At 39.1% G+C, this 16,660-nt stretch overlaps 1 protein-coding gene across 3 annotated transcripts in view; it reads left to right on the plus strand.

The window, feature by feature from the left end:
• Nucleotides 1-16,660, plus strand: part of BCKDHB (branched chain keto acid dehydrogenase E1 subunit beta) — a 289,050-nt gene that overhangs the window by 207,885 nt on the left and 64,505 nt on the right. For all 3 annotated transcript variants that reach the window (XR_012638787.1, XM_074948031.1, XM_074948030.1), the window contains exon 9: nucleotides 6,238-6,324. Coding sequence is in view for 2 of the 3 variants with exons in the window: in XM_074948031.1 (XP_074804132.1) it covers nucleotides 6,238-6,324 (87 nt within the window). In the remaining variant the exon portion in view is untranslated. The remainder of the gene's footprint in view (nucleotides 1-6,237; nucleotides 6,325-16,660) is intronic.

The raw sequence follows: 16,660 nt of genomic DNA on the forward strand, positions 1-16,660 counted from the left end.
AAAGTGGCGCCTTAGGCACCGACTCCGTGGGTGCTCTGGGGCTGGAGCACCAAAGGGGAAAATTTGGTAGGTGCAGAGCACCCACCGGCAGCTCCCGGCTCCAGCTCAGCCCCCCTCCGCCTCCGCATCCGCCCCTGAACGCACCGCCCTGCTCTGCTTCTCCGTGCCCTCCTCCCCCTGGCTTCCTGTGAATCAGCTGTTTGGCAGGAAGCCTGGGAGGGCTGAGAAGCAGGCGGCGGCTTCACACTCCGCCTGAGTGTGGGAGAGGTGAGCTGGGGAAAGGAGCGGTTCCCCTGCGTGCCTCCCTCCCCCCCCCCCCGGGTTACCTGCTCAAGGGGGTGGGGTCTGACCCCTGCGGCCGCGGGGCGCTTCCTGCCCGCCCCTGTGCCCCCTCCTTAAAATACTTAACTTTCTTCCCATTCTAAAGCACACATGTAGATAATTACTTTTCAGTAATTAGACTTGAAATGATTAGATTTTTATCAATAAATGTTGATTTCACCGTACATACTCATGCTAATGAAAAAATATTTCCAGCTATAATAATAATAATAAAATAAACAGCTAGGCAAAGAAAGAAGAATGCTTCCTGAGAGCTGAGTCAAAATCCAGTGATTTAGAGTTTTTGAATTAGGCTTGTTATAAATAGACTAGTAAATGAACAGTAAAAACAGGTATGATCTGTGGATGTAAGGATATTTACTTGGTATAGTTTGACATGTGATGTTGACAATTTATATTTTAACAGTTTTTATAAAACTTTAAATTTTAGAATATCAGTGTCTACTGTCATTAAATAATTCTGTCCATCCACCCAGTAATTGCCTGCAGCTGTGAAAATTTAAATTGATAAAAATAGAAAAAAAAATGCTTTAAGAACAAAACGTCTATATTATCTGTCAAAATTATAAAAAAGATAGACGTCAGATTCTGCCAGGCTTGTGCATAATGGACTGAAGATCCTTTTACTCTGAGAATGGACTTTTATTACTGCTTAGAAAATAGACACAATTTGTCCATTGTGACACAAGAGAGAAGCAAAATTTGTACTTTTAGCTTTTCATAGTTCCCTACAGGGGTATTGGCCTGGTAATGAACCAGCTGGTTACAGTGGAAATTGTACCCTTGAGATATGTTTAAAGTAATAATGTAAAATCCAGCTGGCTGACCGTCAGTTTTAGTTAAGCCTGCTTTCTCATCAATAAGGGCATAGTAAGTTAGTGATGACTTCAGCACATACATTTCAGAACTTGTATAATTGCCAGAATCATATTATTTCCCTCTGTTGTCGACACTTGGAGGTGTAGAAAAAGCTGCCAAAATAATGAATTGTGAATTCAGGAGGAAAATGGTATTAAAATAATTATAGAAGCTTTTGGATAAAGAGAGTGGTGAGAGAGAGGGAAACTAATTTGCAAAGACGCTTCATTGCAAAAACATAGGGCCATAGATCAGAAAAGCCTTAGGGCATAGTTCACAAATATTAGACTTGCAAAGATGAAGCTTTAATTTTACCACATTTCCTTATCAGGATAGACATGCTGCCTTTTTTATAATCTGACAATATAGAATCATAGAATCGTAGAATATCAGGGTTGGAAGGGACCTCAGGAGGTCATCTAGTCCAACCCCCTGCTCAAAGCAGGACCAATCCCCAATTAAATCATCCCAGCCAGGGCTTTGTCAAGCCTGACCTTAAAAACTTCTAAGGAAGGAGATTCTACCACCTCCCTAGGTAACGCATTCCAGTGTTTCATCACCCTCCTAGTGAAAAAGTTTTTCCTAATATCCAACCTAAACCTCCCCCACTGCAACTTGAGACCATTACTCCTTGTCCTGTCATCTTCTACCACTGAGAATAGTCTAGAACCATCCTCTTTGGAACCACTTCTCAGATATGTTACTTTGTAATCTTCATATTCCCTACCAACATACTGGAGTATTTTAAAGCAATCCCAATAGGAAAGTAGTAAGGGGAAAGTACATTTTGTTTGTTTTTCTTTGTCTGTCTGTCTATCTATCCTATCATAAAATTTAGAGTGAATTTAGAAATCATGAGCCCTGGAGTCCTTTCTCCATTGAGCTGGTACAGCACAGGCAATGGCATAACAGTTTTGAAGCAGTGCCTTGCTAATTGTGCCTCAGCACTACCTGGAAGGACTGATGACAGGGGTAGCTAAGGTCTCTGGGCCTGTTGAATCTTTGGCCACTGGGTTGCAACTGACAGCAAGGTGCCATTAGGCACTGCATTAATGCCACCAGTGCTTTTCTTTGGTCCTGATTAGCTATCAGATGGCAACAAACTTTCCGTCATGAGTAACTTGGATTAAATTCAAAAAGAAGAAAAGTTTTTTTTATATCTCAGTACTAATCTTCTGTTCCATCTTGTATTCACTGTGTTTTTTTCCTTTTAAATACTCTACATAACATAACATAAGTGTGTGTTCTACTTTGAACACATGAAAGCCAACGAAATTTAGTGTAAACACAGAGGGTGGGGAAGAAAATCTAAACAAAACATACACCAGGCAAAGAAGAGAAGAAAATAATTACGGCATGGATTATGAAATTTATTCTTTTCGAACATCCTTCCCCAACTCCCCTATTAAGGGGTGTCAGACAGAGTGGTGTGTGGGGGGAGAGTAATGCCAGCAATGTTTTTTAAAAATAAGCACCTGATTAACTACTATGATTCTCCACTTTTATGCCAGTATATCTCCAATTGACTTAAGTGTAGAATGAGGTCCCTACTGCCATATGCCGCTGTGCTGTATTACAGAGCTTCTGCGAGCGTGTTATGCATGTCTTTGGTGAATAAGGGCACCTCTTGGTCCACCTTTGCCTTTCTGTGAATTGGGATTGTGTTCAATTATTCCTGACACTGCTAGACACTGTTAGACAAATACGGAGTGACTTTGACCCCAGGTTTAAGAGGGAATAAATCTTTTTTTAAATTTTAGAAATAAATGACCATATAATGTTCTATTCAAAGCATTATCCTTCTACAAGCAACAGTTAACAATTTTTCATTGTGTGTTGTAGATAATAACACAATTATTTGTGAAGCTGAACCTTTCTCCAAATACAGAAATTAGGCAATTCACACTGCGTCTCAGTGTTACATTTTCAAAGTAGATACCTTATTTTCATTAAATTTTGGTACAAGAAATGTATCTACCCAGCTTAGTTAGATTTATCAGTCCCTTTGCTTCTATAAGTAAAGGTATGTTTCCAGGTACGTAAAAATGAAATGCTTTTAGTAATTTCAGGGAGACAACAGTAGTTAAAATAAATCCTGTTACTCCTTTTCATGCCGCACAGCTTCTGAATGGTCACGTGGTGTGAAGCACTTCTCCACAGTAATCTGGTTGCTTCCATTTTACTGAGAAATAGTGCCATCATTTGTCATGTGGCACTGGGGCCAGTCTCCATCCTGTTTTAAAACTGGTTTAACAATCAGAGGAAATCTTAGGGTCTGATAATGTAAATCCTTATTCACTCTAACAGTCTTTACACATGTGAGCAATCCTCTTGAAGTCAATGGGACTGATTGTACAAGTAAGGATTTCTCAGAGGAATAAAGGTTTCCACAGTTGGTTTCCACCTTTTATTCGCTACAGTTGATATGATGGGTGTATGTTTCATGTTGTGAAATTCTCAAAATTAAAAAGTGTACTGTAGTTTTAAAAATAGCTTGGAACACTCCAGATTCCTAGTACACACCCTTCTCAGAACAAAATTATATAAGAAGAATATCGAAACAATGTCCTTTTGTTTAGAAAAAAAAATCAAAAATTTTAAAAAAATGATTTCAGTAAAATTCTTTATCTCATCAGTCAAAAACTTGAGTGAGACGATTAGTACATTTTGTTCTGCAATGAGGAACTGTCTCTAAGAATTTTTGGTAGATTTATGGGGTAGTTAATAGCGCCTGCTCTTTAATATGAATTTCCAGTGCAAGTGAAAAGGAATTCAAGACTGCTTAGCTGCAGATTACTTTTTGATGTTTAAATAATTTTTTGTCTTGTATCTCTGTGACTGTTGCAAAGCTGCTTCATTTACAGAATATAGTACTTACAGGGCTGCCTCTCGCCAATGCATCTGTGGTCCAGCTGTTCAAAACAACTAAAGCACGCCTGGGCTCCTAAAGAAATGAGACATACTCAAATCAGGGTTTAATCTGTGTTCTATAGTAAATAGCAGTTACCTTTTAGCTTCAAGATATCACTTGGCTGCCCTATTGGATGGAGAAATTGTCTCTGAGGGTTTTGGTAAAATAGCATCCACTCAGATTTTAAATCAAAGAGCAGAACGGTTAGGAAAGTTGTACCTAACTCTTGGGGCTTCTTGTACTTAGCTTTAAAAATCTGATTGCAATAGGCCTCAAAAGATTAAAATATACAAATTCTTTTTTTTTCTGCTGTGCTACTCCAGAAGTTCATGTAACTTTTATATGCACTTTACAAAATGATAAAATGAGTATTATGAAAAGTGAAAAATGACTGTCAAAATGTTTTGACTTTGTGGATATCTGGTGTTGGCTGGGTCAAGGAGATGTAACAAATAGTTACAACAACACATTTCATGATGGTCAGATACACTGGAGTCATGCACTGGTTATGGGGCTAACGGCACTTAACTGTTGTTCTTATGGTTCACAGCAAACCAAGCATAAACACATATCTGCTATAACCAAAACTTTTTCATGAATCACTGCTTGTTTGTATGGCACTCATGGTATACACTATGTGTTATGTAGCTGTTTTTTGAACAGTTCACATTAAAATCTCCTAACATTTGCATATTGTTTCTGTCTTTTTCATAAGAAATTTTGCCTGTAGTTGCAACATAAAAATCATTGCCTTCTTGCTTATGGCTCTCAATTTTCTTTAGCAAGCAAACTTTTATTTGAATATTTTCAAGGTCTGTGAGCTTTATGGATGACCTGATCCTATAAATGTTATCACCTGCTCCTTCAGGATTCACCACACCTTGAAGAGGGGGGACCATTGTCCAGCTTACCTAAAAAAAGAGAATAGTGCTTTACAGGCTGGAGGGGGGGCGGGGCGGAAGGGAGAGGCTGTTGCAAAAGTGGGAGTGGATCAGTGGGGCGACGCTGACTTATCCCCAGGGACCGGAAGGGCTGGGGAGTTGAAAAGGGACAAACCTGGTGGGAAAAGTAGGCAGAGCAGCACTCACCCTCCCTCCCTTTGAGGTGGCAAAATAACCAGGTTTGGTCGGGACCTGTTGTGGGCTTCATGCTAGCCGCTCCTTTCTAGGGGGTCTGGGAAGGAATTTTTCCCTCACTACCTAGGTGGAGTAGGGTTGGGTTTTTTTGCCTTCCCCACAGCGGGTTCAGGGAGGGCTTTGTTATGGTGAGTAGGAAAGGGAGTTAGACTATGATGTCACAACTCATTATGTAACTGTGGGGCGGATGCCCAGTGCAAGTACTCCATAGGGAAGGGATACAGTGACCAGATAAATGGCTTGGTAATGAACTTAAAAAGGAGGTGTTGGTAAAAGGACCATAACGGGGGGCATTCGGGGCCCCTGTGACTGGTACGGAAGAGAGCCATCCCCCCTTTCTTATAGCTCACTTTAACCCTAGTTCAAGGTGGGGGGAGTGGTAAAGTCCCAGCAATGGGTTGAGTGGGAGAACTGGATGGAAAAAGAGGGGAGCTGGCAGAAGCCTCCTGGGTAGATATTGAATGAACATGGGGTTATCTTCACTGTGCACTTTTATCTGCCTGGTTGTCCTAGACATCTAATAACAAAGTTGCAGCCTGATTAAAACCATATCAAGCATCTCCTGTCCTTCTTTTGGTATAGCCAGATAATGAGCCCTTGCTGTTTTTTTCTTCAACTCAATTTTTGTTTTCCCTCAGAAATGTCATTGTTTACATTCATAAGGTCAATTCAAACTAATGGAATTTAATTCAGTTCTCGTTAGTTTACAAATAAAATACGCTATTGATGCTCTGTTCCCGAAGAAAATCTAGCAGTTAATTCCCATTCTGCTAATATCAAAACTTGGCTGTTTAGGCTCATTCATCTGTGCAAATAAAATGTTGTACTGAGGCAGTAAGGGACAGTGTATATTTTATCCTTGCAGCTTAAAATTACAGAATTTGTATTATTTTTCATGTAATATAGTAAAAAAAGATTGCTACAGAGATATAGTGTGACACAAATATTACCTGATTTTTTTTAAAAAGAGGTATTCCTGTTTCTTTTCAGTCAGTGGTGAAGACTGGGCGACTGCTGATCAGCCATGAGGCCCCTCTGACAGGAGGCTTTGCATCTGAGATTAGTTCCACTGTTCAGGTACAGTCAAGTTATGATGTTTTACATGCCTGACCATGTACATTTGCAGAAAGAGTATTTATGAGTAGATTAAAAGGCAAGGTTTTAGTAAATTAAATGTTAAAATCTCACTTGGCTTCACCACCTTGTCAGTGCTGTCACTGTATGTTCTCTGGAGAATGAATCTCGCAGAAAGGAGATGACCTAATATAACTTCCACAATTCTACTAGCTGAAGTCATTTGCTTCAATGTAAAATAAGGGAAAGGGTTGGAATTGACGTGGTCAGGTTTCAGTTTTAATTAAATAAATGTTTGCCAGATTGCCCAATATATTCTTACCCTAATTTTTACCTATATATAAAAATATATAAATAAACTGTATTTAATACAAATAAATATTTATTTATAGAAGTAATAAATACACCATAGCTTTATGTGGATAATATGTCCTTTGAATTTTTGATGTATTTCTTCAACTAAACAAAATCTTTTTCTGTAGCATTCTTTGTGAGATTGGACTTAAATATTCAGAAGTTTCAATTTAGTGTACATTAGTTTGTCCTAACACTAAGGATACCATTCATCTAAAGTACTTTATGCTAATAGCAGCTGCTGAAATGGAAATTTTAATTTTAGTGTGGGTAAGGATTTACGTTTGAAACATTCACTGAAAAATGTACAGTATGTGCTGTTAAGTGTGGGGAAAAAATCTCCCTGCTGGATTGTTTCCAGTTTTTGCTGAATTTACTTAAAACCTGATTTACATTTTATTGTTGTCCTCAAAAAGGATCATTTAAGAAATGTTTTCCTCTTTCTTTTTTCGGCATATTTAAATTAGAAACTAAAACCCACCAGACCAAAGCATACTTCTTCACCACATTATGATGTAACGGTTCAATATGGTATTAAAAATGACAACTTATTAAGGACCCAATTCTGCAAAAGTGTAGCTCCATATAGGCACAACAGCACTAGTTAAAAAAACATGGGAATAAGTTACAGCATAAAAGGGCTGAATTACAGTTGCTGGGGAACCGTATCTTTGAATTTCCTCAGCTTTGTGCATTAAAAATATCAAATGTAAGAATACTTTAATGGGTTGTTTTACATTTAATGTATTCTTTTGGGCTTGTACTTTTTCTTCTGTGTTGGTGAATAAAAAACCTTTGGCGTTTGTATTTATTGCTGTAATTATCTGAACAAGGGGGAAAAAAACCTTTCTTGAAAGGAACCAAAACATTTTATTTCATCTAAAAATTTCATTTTGTGAAAGAAACAAGTTTTTTGAAGTTTTAATTTTATTTTGACAGTCCTAAGAGATAATGCAGACTCCTGTCAGGAGGACAGTATTGCTCCCCACTAAAATATAATCTCACTCTTTAGAACCTGATTCTGCCAAACTTCTTGACATTGAGTAGTAGTGTCTTAACCCTGGGGGTAGTCTTATTGATTACATTAGCACTACTTGAGATGTAAGGTACTGCTAAAAGTGATATATATTTTGCAGGGCAGTGGGGAATGCAGAATCTGACATGTCAAGATTTTTTTATGTTCCTACTAAAAAAGAAAAATAGGAGAAACTGAACCAAAATACAGCATAGCCCACTGTTAAAGTCTTTGAAGTCTCTTTAAAGTCTGCGGTGCATTTAAAGACTTGAATATACCACATATTATGAAATAAGTAAATAGAAAACAAAATCCAGCAAGGTATTCATTGTTGCAATTGCTGAATAATTGTTAGAAAGTAGTAATGCTTAAGAAAAAGTTACTTCTCAAATCATGTGAAAGTCCCATACTAATTAATTTAAATAAAATAAATCACATGCATCAATGCAAAAATGGGGGGGGGGAATAAAATAACAAAGAAAAAATTTAAAATTCCATCATATAATTTAGGAGAATCATTACATCATACTTTTTGTCTTTTTGAAACTCTATTAAGAAAAATATGCCCAGCATCTGATTAATCTGTCATGGGTTCATTATTCATATCAGAAACTTCTTTTTGACTAATATAATTTATTTAAAAAAAAATGAAACCTAGGAAGCCTTAAACTGAAGGGACATTACATGCTGTCTATACCAAAAGCATCTATTTTAGGATAGTACCTCTTGGTTTTACATTCATATTTTAATATGGAAATCTGGAGAATGTAGCTTAGAAAATCTTAACTAGTTTACCGTACAGTCTACTTTAAAATAAATCTAAATATAAGAGGTTTTGGCACAGAATTTAGTTAAGCTTGAATTCTCTTTTTTTATAATAAATGATCATTATTGTTTCTTTCTTTAAAGATTTTGTTGATTTCTTAACTTTCTTAAAAATAATTGGTATGAACAGATAATAATATCCATACTTAAAAACATACCAGATTTGTTTAAATTGAAATATAATTTATGAAACACATTCTCTGTCATAACTTCTTTTTGGCAGACTATTGCTTTAGGCATTATAAAGACTTAGCTTTATTATTCATTTATAACACATATTCCCTGTGCAGTGAATTAAGAACTGTATGTCTGATATGATTGTGCCATAAAATTAAAAAGTAAAAGGGAAATTCATTTTTACTGGATGTAGCACAGAAATCTTGGGTATTATAGTTGGCTTTAACTTCTTTTTACACATGGAAGTAATGAGACTTCAACAGAGTCCAGTTGGAGTAGATGGTAAATTTCCATATTGTTGTTCCATCCTTGCTGTGAGGTCTCTCATGAGGAAAAAGGTGAATAAAACCACCCACGTTATTTTCAAAGAGCCTTATTATGATAAACATCTCACGTTTTTGTACACTTTAAAGAGATGGTCCTGAACTGTAACAGTAGCTCTGAACCCTCTTGAGCTGCAGGGAAGCTTGGCACCTGAACCGAACTTTACTTGAACTGAAATTGGACCCACATTTAGCTACCACAAAGTCTAAAATATCTGAATATTTGAATATAATTGAAATATTTTAATTTGAATATTTGAAAACAATAATTAATATTTTACAGTATTCACTGAGGGAGGATTCCTGCCGGTCAAGTATAGAATGTTCCAAACCCCCCCAGGGCACGTTGTCCAATTAAACAGTCATTCACTAACAAAACAAAAGTGAGGTAGCAAGACACAACGATATCACAAAGTAAGAGATTTAGGCCAGGTCTACGTTACAGGGACTATAGCAGTACAGCTACTGTGTCATAACTATGCTGGCATAACCCTGCAGTATAGACACAGCCTACCATGATGGAAGGAATTTTCTCATCACTGTAGGAACACCATCTCCCCAAGCAACAGTAGCTGTGTCAATGGAAGCATTCTTCTGAAAACCTAGCTACATCTACACTGGGGGTTAGATCGGCATAGTTAAGTTGCTCCAGGGTGTGGATTTTTCACAACCCTGAGTGCCATAGCTAGGTTGACCTAAATTTTAAAGGTAGACCAGGCCTTAACAGAGGCCTGTGGGATTCCAGGAATGTTATAAGCGAAGACCAATGCAAATATTTGCATGAATAAGGAATGGATCCTTGATCTTTATTGAGCAATCTCTTTGTGTTTGCAAAATAACCTGTTTATCTGCCTCTTTATCTGTCCCCTAAACAGCGACCATGTCTCTCAAGCTTTTTGACTCTGTTACTACATCTCAGCTTTATTCTGCTAGTGAGTGAATGTGTGGCAGCGTAATGTATTGGCTTCAGAGGGACTAGTCGGGAGAGTAATGGGCTGCAAGATTGGGCTTTTTTTTTTTAATGATCTTATTGTTGAATCAAGAGCTGGAGCTGAGGGTGCAGCATAAAGGTGATCAGAGATCTAAAGAAAGAACTTCAATCATTTGGATTTTCCTAAGTGCGTGTTGTATCATAATCAGTGGAACTGGAGTCAGAGGGCCCCTGTTCCCTGGAAGAACTGTTGTTGACAGGACACCAGTTGAACAAGTAGAACTTTATTAAATCCTGTGCAATGCTCTGTCCATATGGCTGCTTTGCTTCCAGCCTAACTCCTCCAGTGTTCCAAGTTCCACTGACAGTGTGCGGGATTTAATAAAGGTCTACTTGTTCATATTGACGTTCATTCAGCTTCACTCTTTGCTAATGAAACATGGTAGCGGCATCTGAGCTGTGAGTTCTCTGCAGTGCAGCAGCTGGCAGCGTGAACCACAGAACTTGGTCTGAAGCCCCCCAGAGCTGTGGATTTTGCAGACACAAACGTAGCCCAGTGATGGACCCAGTGGAAGGAGTTCAAGCTATACACAGACCTGGCCAGACAGAAGGACGAGAGCAGCAGGAAAGTAGAACTGTGACTTATTGAGGAACAAGGCATAGAGGTCTGTAGCACTCTGAAACTCAAGCCTTATAACAGTCTTAGGGCCCTGGGTAACTGTTGCTCCCCAAAGCAGAACAAAACTGTGAAGCAACTCAGTTTTCAATAGAGACCAATCTGCAGGGGAGGGGGTAGATCCCTGTGTTACTGTTTTATGTACACTGGCTGTTACATGCAATTTTGCGGCGTTAACACACTCCCTGATATGGGACAAGATAATCTGCAGTACTTGGGATCACCATCTGTGGGAGCAGCTGCTCTGGGAAAGCAATCTCACATTAAACAGATGGGACATTCAGCAAAAGCTTCCAGAGAAAGGATTAAAGCCCTAGAAGACACCACAACCCCAGAAGTACATGCAGTGAGACAACAGTAAAGGAGAGCAGTCAGCGAGGGTTCCACACCCATAGTGAGATGCATTTACTGTAGGAGAAAGCATGAGTGGGTAAGGGAGAAGTGCCCCATACAAGGACAACATTGCAAGTCATGTAGCAAGTTGAACCATTTTAGCAGTGTGTGCCAGAGCAGAGGAAGGTCCAAGAAAGATTCAGACTTGTACAAGAGGGCATGGCACATCAGACAGTGATGGTGACATCATGAATCTCTCTTTGAGTCTGAGAGCATATCAAGGTAAAGGTGTCGGAACAGAAAAGCAACAAGGGACAGCACCAAACTCTGCATGCAACAGTGTTAATAAGGAAATTCCCTGTGTGATTTCAGCTGAGGACAGCTGGACCTTGTGCAAAATGATTCCTTAGGGTGAACTGGACTTGAACACACCCATTACAAAGAGCAGGCATGCTCTAATAATGTACAATGAGAACATAAAGCAGCCCAAAGGAAAATGTGACCTCATAGTAATTAACCCAAAAAATAAGATGATACCAACTGAAATTTGTGGTGGTGGATGAGAAGCACCACAGATCCTTCTTAAGGAACAAAGCCAGACAAGCCATAGACTTGATCAGGGTACAGCATCAGAATTTTATAGCTGCAGTGCAAAAACCAAAAGTGGGAGTCCCATGGACAATGAGAACAATTTTATAAGAATCTGGGGATGCTTTCAAAGGCAACAGGTGCTTTAAGGAGAGGTGCAGCTGGAAGTAGATCCTACAGTGGAACCTTTGGATTTTCCACAAAGGAAAATCCCAGTGGCATTACATAATTCAGTATGCAAGGTGCTCAAAGTCTGCACTTGTAGAGGCCAGTACAGCCTGAGTAAGCAGCATGGTGAAGATAAAGAAGCCATCAGGCAAATTACACATCTGTATACACCCAAAGCTACTGAACCAGGTATTGAAAAAATATCACTATTCACTGCCTACAATTGATGACATCTTGCCAGAACTTTCAAAAGCCAGAATCCTTATGGTCTGAGATAGGAGGAACAGGTTTTGGCATACTAGCGTGGATAAAGAGTTCAGTATGCTGACAACATTTGCAGTACCATTTGGTCTGTACAGATGACTGTGCATGCTAATGGGTATAAGCTTCGCACCAGAGTTGTAAGGAAAGACTCATCCAAGTGCTGGAAGGATTGCTAGGGGTGAAAATAATTGCAAATGATATACTCATTGTAGGTGAAAGGAGTAAGGAAATAGAAGCTGAACAAGACCATGACAGAAAACTACAAGCTTTTTTTACAGAGATGCAGGGACAAGAACGTAAAACTACCCCTCACCCCCAAAATGTGACTCAAACAGTGTGAGGTGACATACCTTGGACATCTGTTTACAGCAGAGGGACTGGAAGCTGATCCAAACAAGATTAAGGCAGCAGAGACATGCCAGCTCCAGTTGATAGGAAAAGGGTACAGCGCTTAATAGGAATGATTAATCTTCTGTCCAAGTTCTGGCTGCAACAGCAGAACTCATACGTCCGCTCACAAGGCAGGATGTTGAGTGGGACTGGGCAGGTCCCCAATGGCAAGCATTTAACATGCTGAAACAAAGGATAGTATATGCTCCTGTCCTGAAGTACTATCACCCAGGAAAGCCACTGACACTCCAGTGTGATGCATCAGAAAAAGGAGTGGGTGTACCTCTTTTGCAGAAGCAGCCAGTTGCATTTGCCAGCAGAGTCTGGTCAGAGACTGAACAGAGGTACGCCCAAATAGGAAAAAGTGCTTCAGGGTGTGGTATTTAGAGTGGAGTGATTTCATCTGTTAAATCTATAGGCAAGTACACCTATGGCCATCCAGTAAAAATGCAATCAGACCGCAGTCCACTAAAGCCAGTCATGGCAAAGCCCTTACTTAGTGCCAGTTACGTGCAGCTTTTGTGCTTCACAGAAAAACATGCTATGCACGCTTATGTATAGCTGCTGGCACGTAATGGCTTCTGTCCATAAGCAAGAAGGCTTTTATGTACAGTTCCTGGCATAGAAGGGTTAATGTGCAGCAGCTGCTGATGTATATAGTCCTTTCAGTCAGCAGCTGCATTTACACCATATGCTGTAGACCACACACTGCAACCTTACCCTGAACTTCTCCCCTCACCAAAGTGAGTTCAGTGAGACTACTCATAAAGTTAAAGTTAAGCATGTTCCTCAGTCGCTCAGTGCTTCAGTTCTCCATCTGTAAAATAGGGATAATGCTCCTTTGTCTGTCTTGATTATTTACTTCGTAATCTGTTTAGAACTGTCTCTTTCTACATATACATTCAATACACAATGGGGCCCAATCTCTTTAGGTGCTGGTGAGAAATACTATAATTAAAAATAGTAAACAAAAATGTATAATGATATATCAGGGGTAATTTCCTGCTATAATAACCTTAAATGGAACAGTAGGAGAAATGACATAACCCAGAGCATTTTTGTCAGAAACACTTCAGAAAGGAGAAAAACTGATATAATTGAGACTGTCCTTCAAAGTCATCTGTTTCAAAGCAATCTCTTTCTGAAGCAAGTTGCCATAGCAGGAAGTTACAAAACAAACCAAGCTTGTACAAAATGATTTCAGTAATTTTGGAGTTATGGACATTTAAATTTGAATGGCCCAGAATTTGAGATTGAACAGAGACTATTCTAAACCAAACTAGTTTTATATTTATCACACAAAACTTAATGCAAGGATTTCACCTTGCTACTGTAAAACATTCATAACCATAAAACTACTGACCCAGTTTTTGTCTAGAAAATCCTATTTTTTTCAAACTCTTTCATTACATGACTTGAAAAACTGAGGAGTTTAGAGACTCTGTACAACTTCACTTAAGCAATTTACTTCATAATCTGAGGTTGAGGTGGTTCTGTCCAAGGCGTTTTTGACATTATTAGTGGTCGTTTGACTGGTCTATTTGAACATAAGTTTATCATATGATACCTTAGAAAATCCCAGTCAAGCTCTAGTGCACAAGTTTTCTTTAACTATGGGGTCTTTTACAGTCAGTTCTAGAGACTAGCCTCCATTCTTTCAGTGCTTCCCATTTGGAATCTATTTTTACCCAAATAGGATGCAAGCATTTTTGGGGGATCTGTTATTAATTTATTGAAAGCAAGTATTTTCTGGGTAATCAGCCTTAATATATGCTTTAAGATTCTTATTGCCTCCGTATATGTGTTGATGCAGACTGACTTGGATTTGACCATCGGACTGTTGTTGAAATGCATAAATCTTAAACATTTGGAGGAGGAATTTGAGGAAAAAATAGTACTTATACTGAAAGAAGAGACTGATGCTTCAGAGGAATTTTCTGGGGTCCTGTTTATCTTTGGTCAGCCAGAGAAGTAGTATAAGCCCTTGCACTTGTGTTTTCCAGTTTATTAGAAGAATGGCTCAGGGTAGGACAGCCCCTGTAAATTGGAGAGCTGTATGAATGTCAGTGCTGAATGTCTGCAGTACTCTAACCGGACTTGATGGCAATGCCTCTCCTCTTTGGCCCAAATAGTGGAAGAGGTTTGGAAGTTACCATCATTTAGATACTCCAGAAGAAGGCATACTGAAGTATTCAGGTGCAAGATTGTTCACACACTCACTACTTATACAGACACATAAGAAAATTATTAAATGTGGTGATCTGATTTTGTTTTATATTTTGACACAATCCCAGTTGGCAGTAAAATTAAACTGACTAAAATCCTAGTCTCTGAAGCACTGGCAGATAACCATGGTGTTTCAGAATCTGCCATCCTAGTCAATTTCAGTTCTTGCTCATCTCTCTTTTTTTTGGCATCCAGCTGGTAGGGATCATAAACTATAAAGGATTCTGTCGCTGTTTTCATAAATCACAATATTAGATGGTGCCACTGGGTTGGCAGCCAAAACCAAATAAAGTCCAGAGAGATAACATAGAATAAGAGACTGGGATAGACACACACAAGAACTAATGGCAATGCTGGGAGTAATAACAAGGGTGGTTAGAGGGAAAGAGGAGAAGTGGAACAGACCAAAATAACCCTGAATAATGAGAGAGAGATGATGCCATTTGAAAGAAATGCAGGTGAGAGTAGTAGGAATCTTCTTAAGATGACTAAGAAAGAACGGAAAGGGACATATAGCTCTTTGAACCAAAACACTGAGTGATGCATGAGAGTCAGGTACATAATTAAGAGGTCTGTTGTGTCTGTGTGATATAAATATTCAGGCAGCAATTCAATAAACTCCCAAATTTCTGATCTAGCATGATCTGGGCTTTGTTTATAGCCTGTATGGATTCTTGTGGTACAATCTTTTCTGTATTTTCTAAAATCCAGGACAGGAATTAAGATATACTTAGGATATTACAATAGACAGCGTAGAAGTATGGAAGAGAGAGGCAAAATAGTGCAAGGGGAAAGGAGACAAAAAATTGCAATTTGCAGAGCTACAAAAGATGTGCTGAAAAATTCAGATTTTCCTGCAAAATTTAAAGATAAAAAGAAAAAAGCGCACAGAAAATAAATTCATCTTTGAAAGTCGTACCAAATACTCTACATTTTAAGCCATTTAGAAATTACAATAAATGTTTGAGATTTTCTGTTAGGAATTCATACTTAGAATTTCATTCAGAAACTGATTTTTTTTTAAGCTACATTGTCAAGCTTTCTTGATTTTTTTTTTTTTGTCCCGGTGCAAGTCTTCTCTGTGCTACTTCTAATTGTCTCATGAGAGTCAAATGGTAGAGTTAACTATGCAGAGATCCAAACTTCGAAAGCTTTGCAGTCCAGCAATTCTCTATCATGAGTCTGGTTTACTGGACTCAGTTGGAATCCATACCTAAAGGAATTGTCCTTTGTGGGGTGGTGATTCTTTGAAACTACATTGTTATCATCAAGGAACCATCAACAGACATTCAGGGAGTAGTGACCATGCTTCTTATGTACTTACAGGAATTTGAATGTAAAAGAGGAGGGTCTTTCTGGGACTGCATGGTTTATAAATACCCCCCCTCACCCACTGTTCCAGTCAGCAGAAAGAAAATGTAGTGGTCTTCTACAGATCTGTTCCTAAGTGCTTCCTGCCTTTTCTGTCATTTTTAAATTTTACTCCTTCTTCCCACATAGTATAAGGGATCCCTTAAAGGGACAACGCCCCTTTTTTTCCAGGTAGACGGACAAAAACTTGCTTATATGAAAGTTGCGATGGGCACAATGAATGTATTACGTGTCTGTGGTGTTTATAACCCCCAAAATATCTAATGTATTACAACAACAGAAATACTCCCGTTAAAATGATGTTCAAGATGCAAAAGATAGATAATGCCAAATGTTGCCTGTCCTCTTGCAGGTTAAAAATAATAAATTTCATGATATTGTGACTGTGGGGTGCTGACCCAAAACAGAGTAATGGGGCAGGGGTCTCAAGGCTGGTGGGTGGGTGTTTGCAGTATTGTCACTCTTACTTCTGTACTGCTGCCTTCAGAGCTGGGCAGCCAGAGGGCAGCCACAAAGCTTCCTGCAGCCAGAGGAGGTTCCCGGAGATGGGTCTGACCCAGCCTTGGGAGCAGCCCATGCAGAGGAGGAAGAAGTCCTGTCCCTCCCCAGCCCATCCAGAACAAGCAGCTGGAGCCCGGTGCACAGTAGGAGCCCTGGCTGGAGCACCCTCAGCCCTGCCTCTCCCTGGCTCCAGGCCA

This window comes from Natator depressus, chromosome 3 (genome assembly GCF_965152275.1).
Source record: "Natator depressus isolate rNatDep1 chromosome 3, rNatDep2.hap1, whole genome shotgun sequence".
In the NCBI taxonomy this organism is placed as follows: domain Eukaryota; kingdom Metazoa; phylum Chordata; order Testudines; family Cheloniidae; genus Natator; species Natator depressus.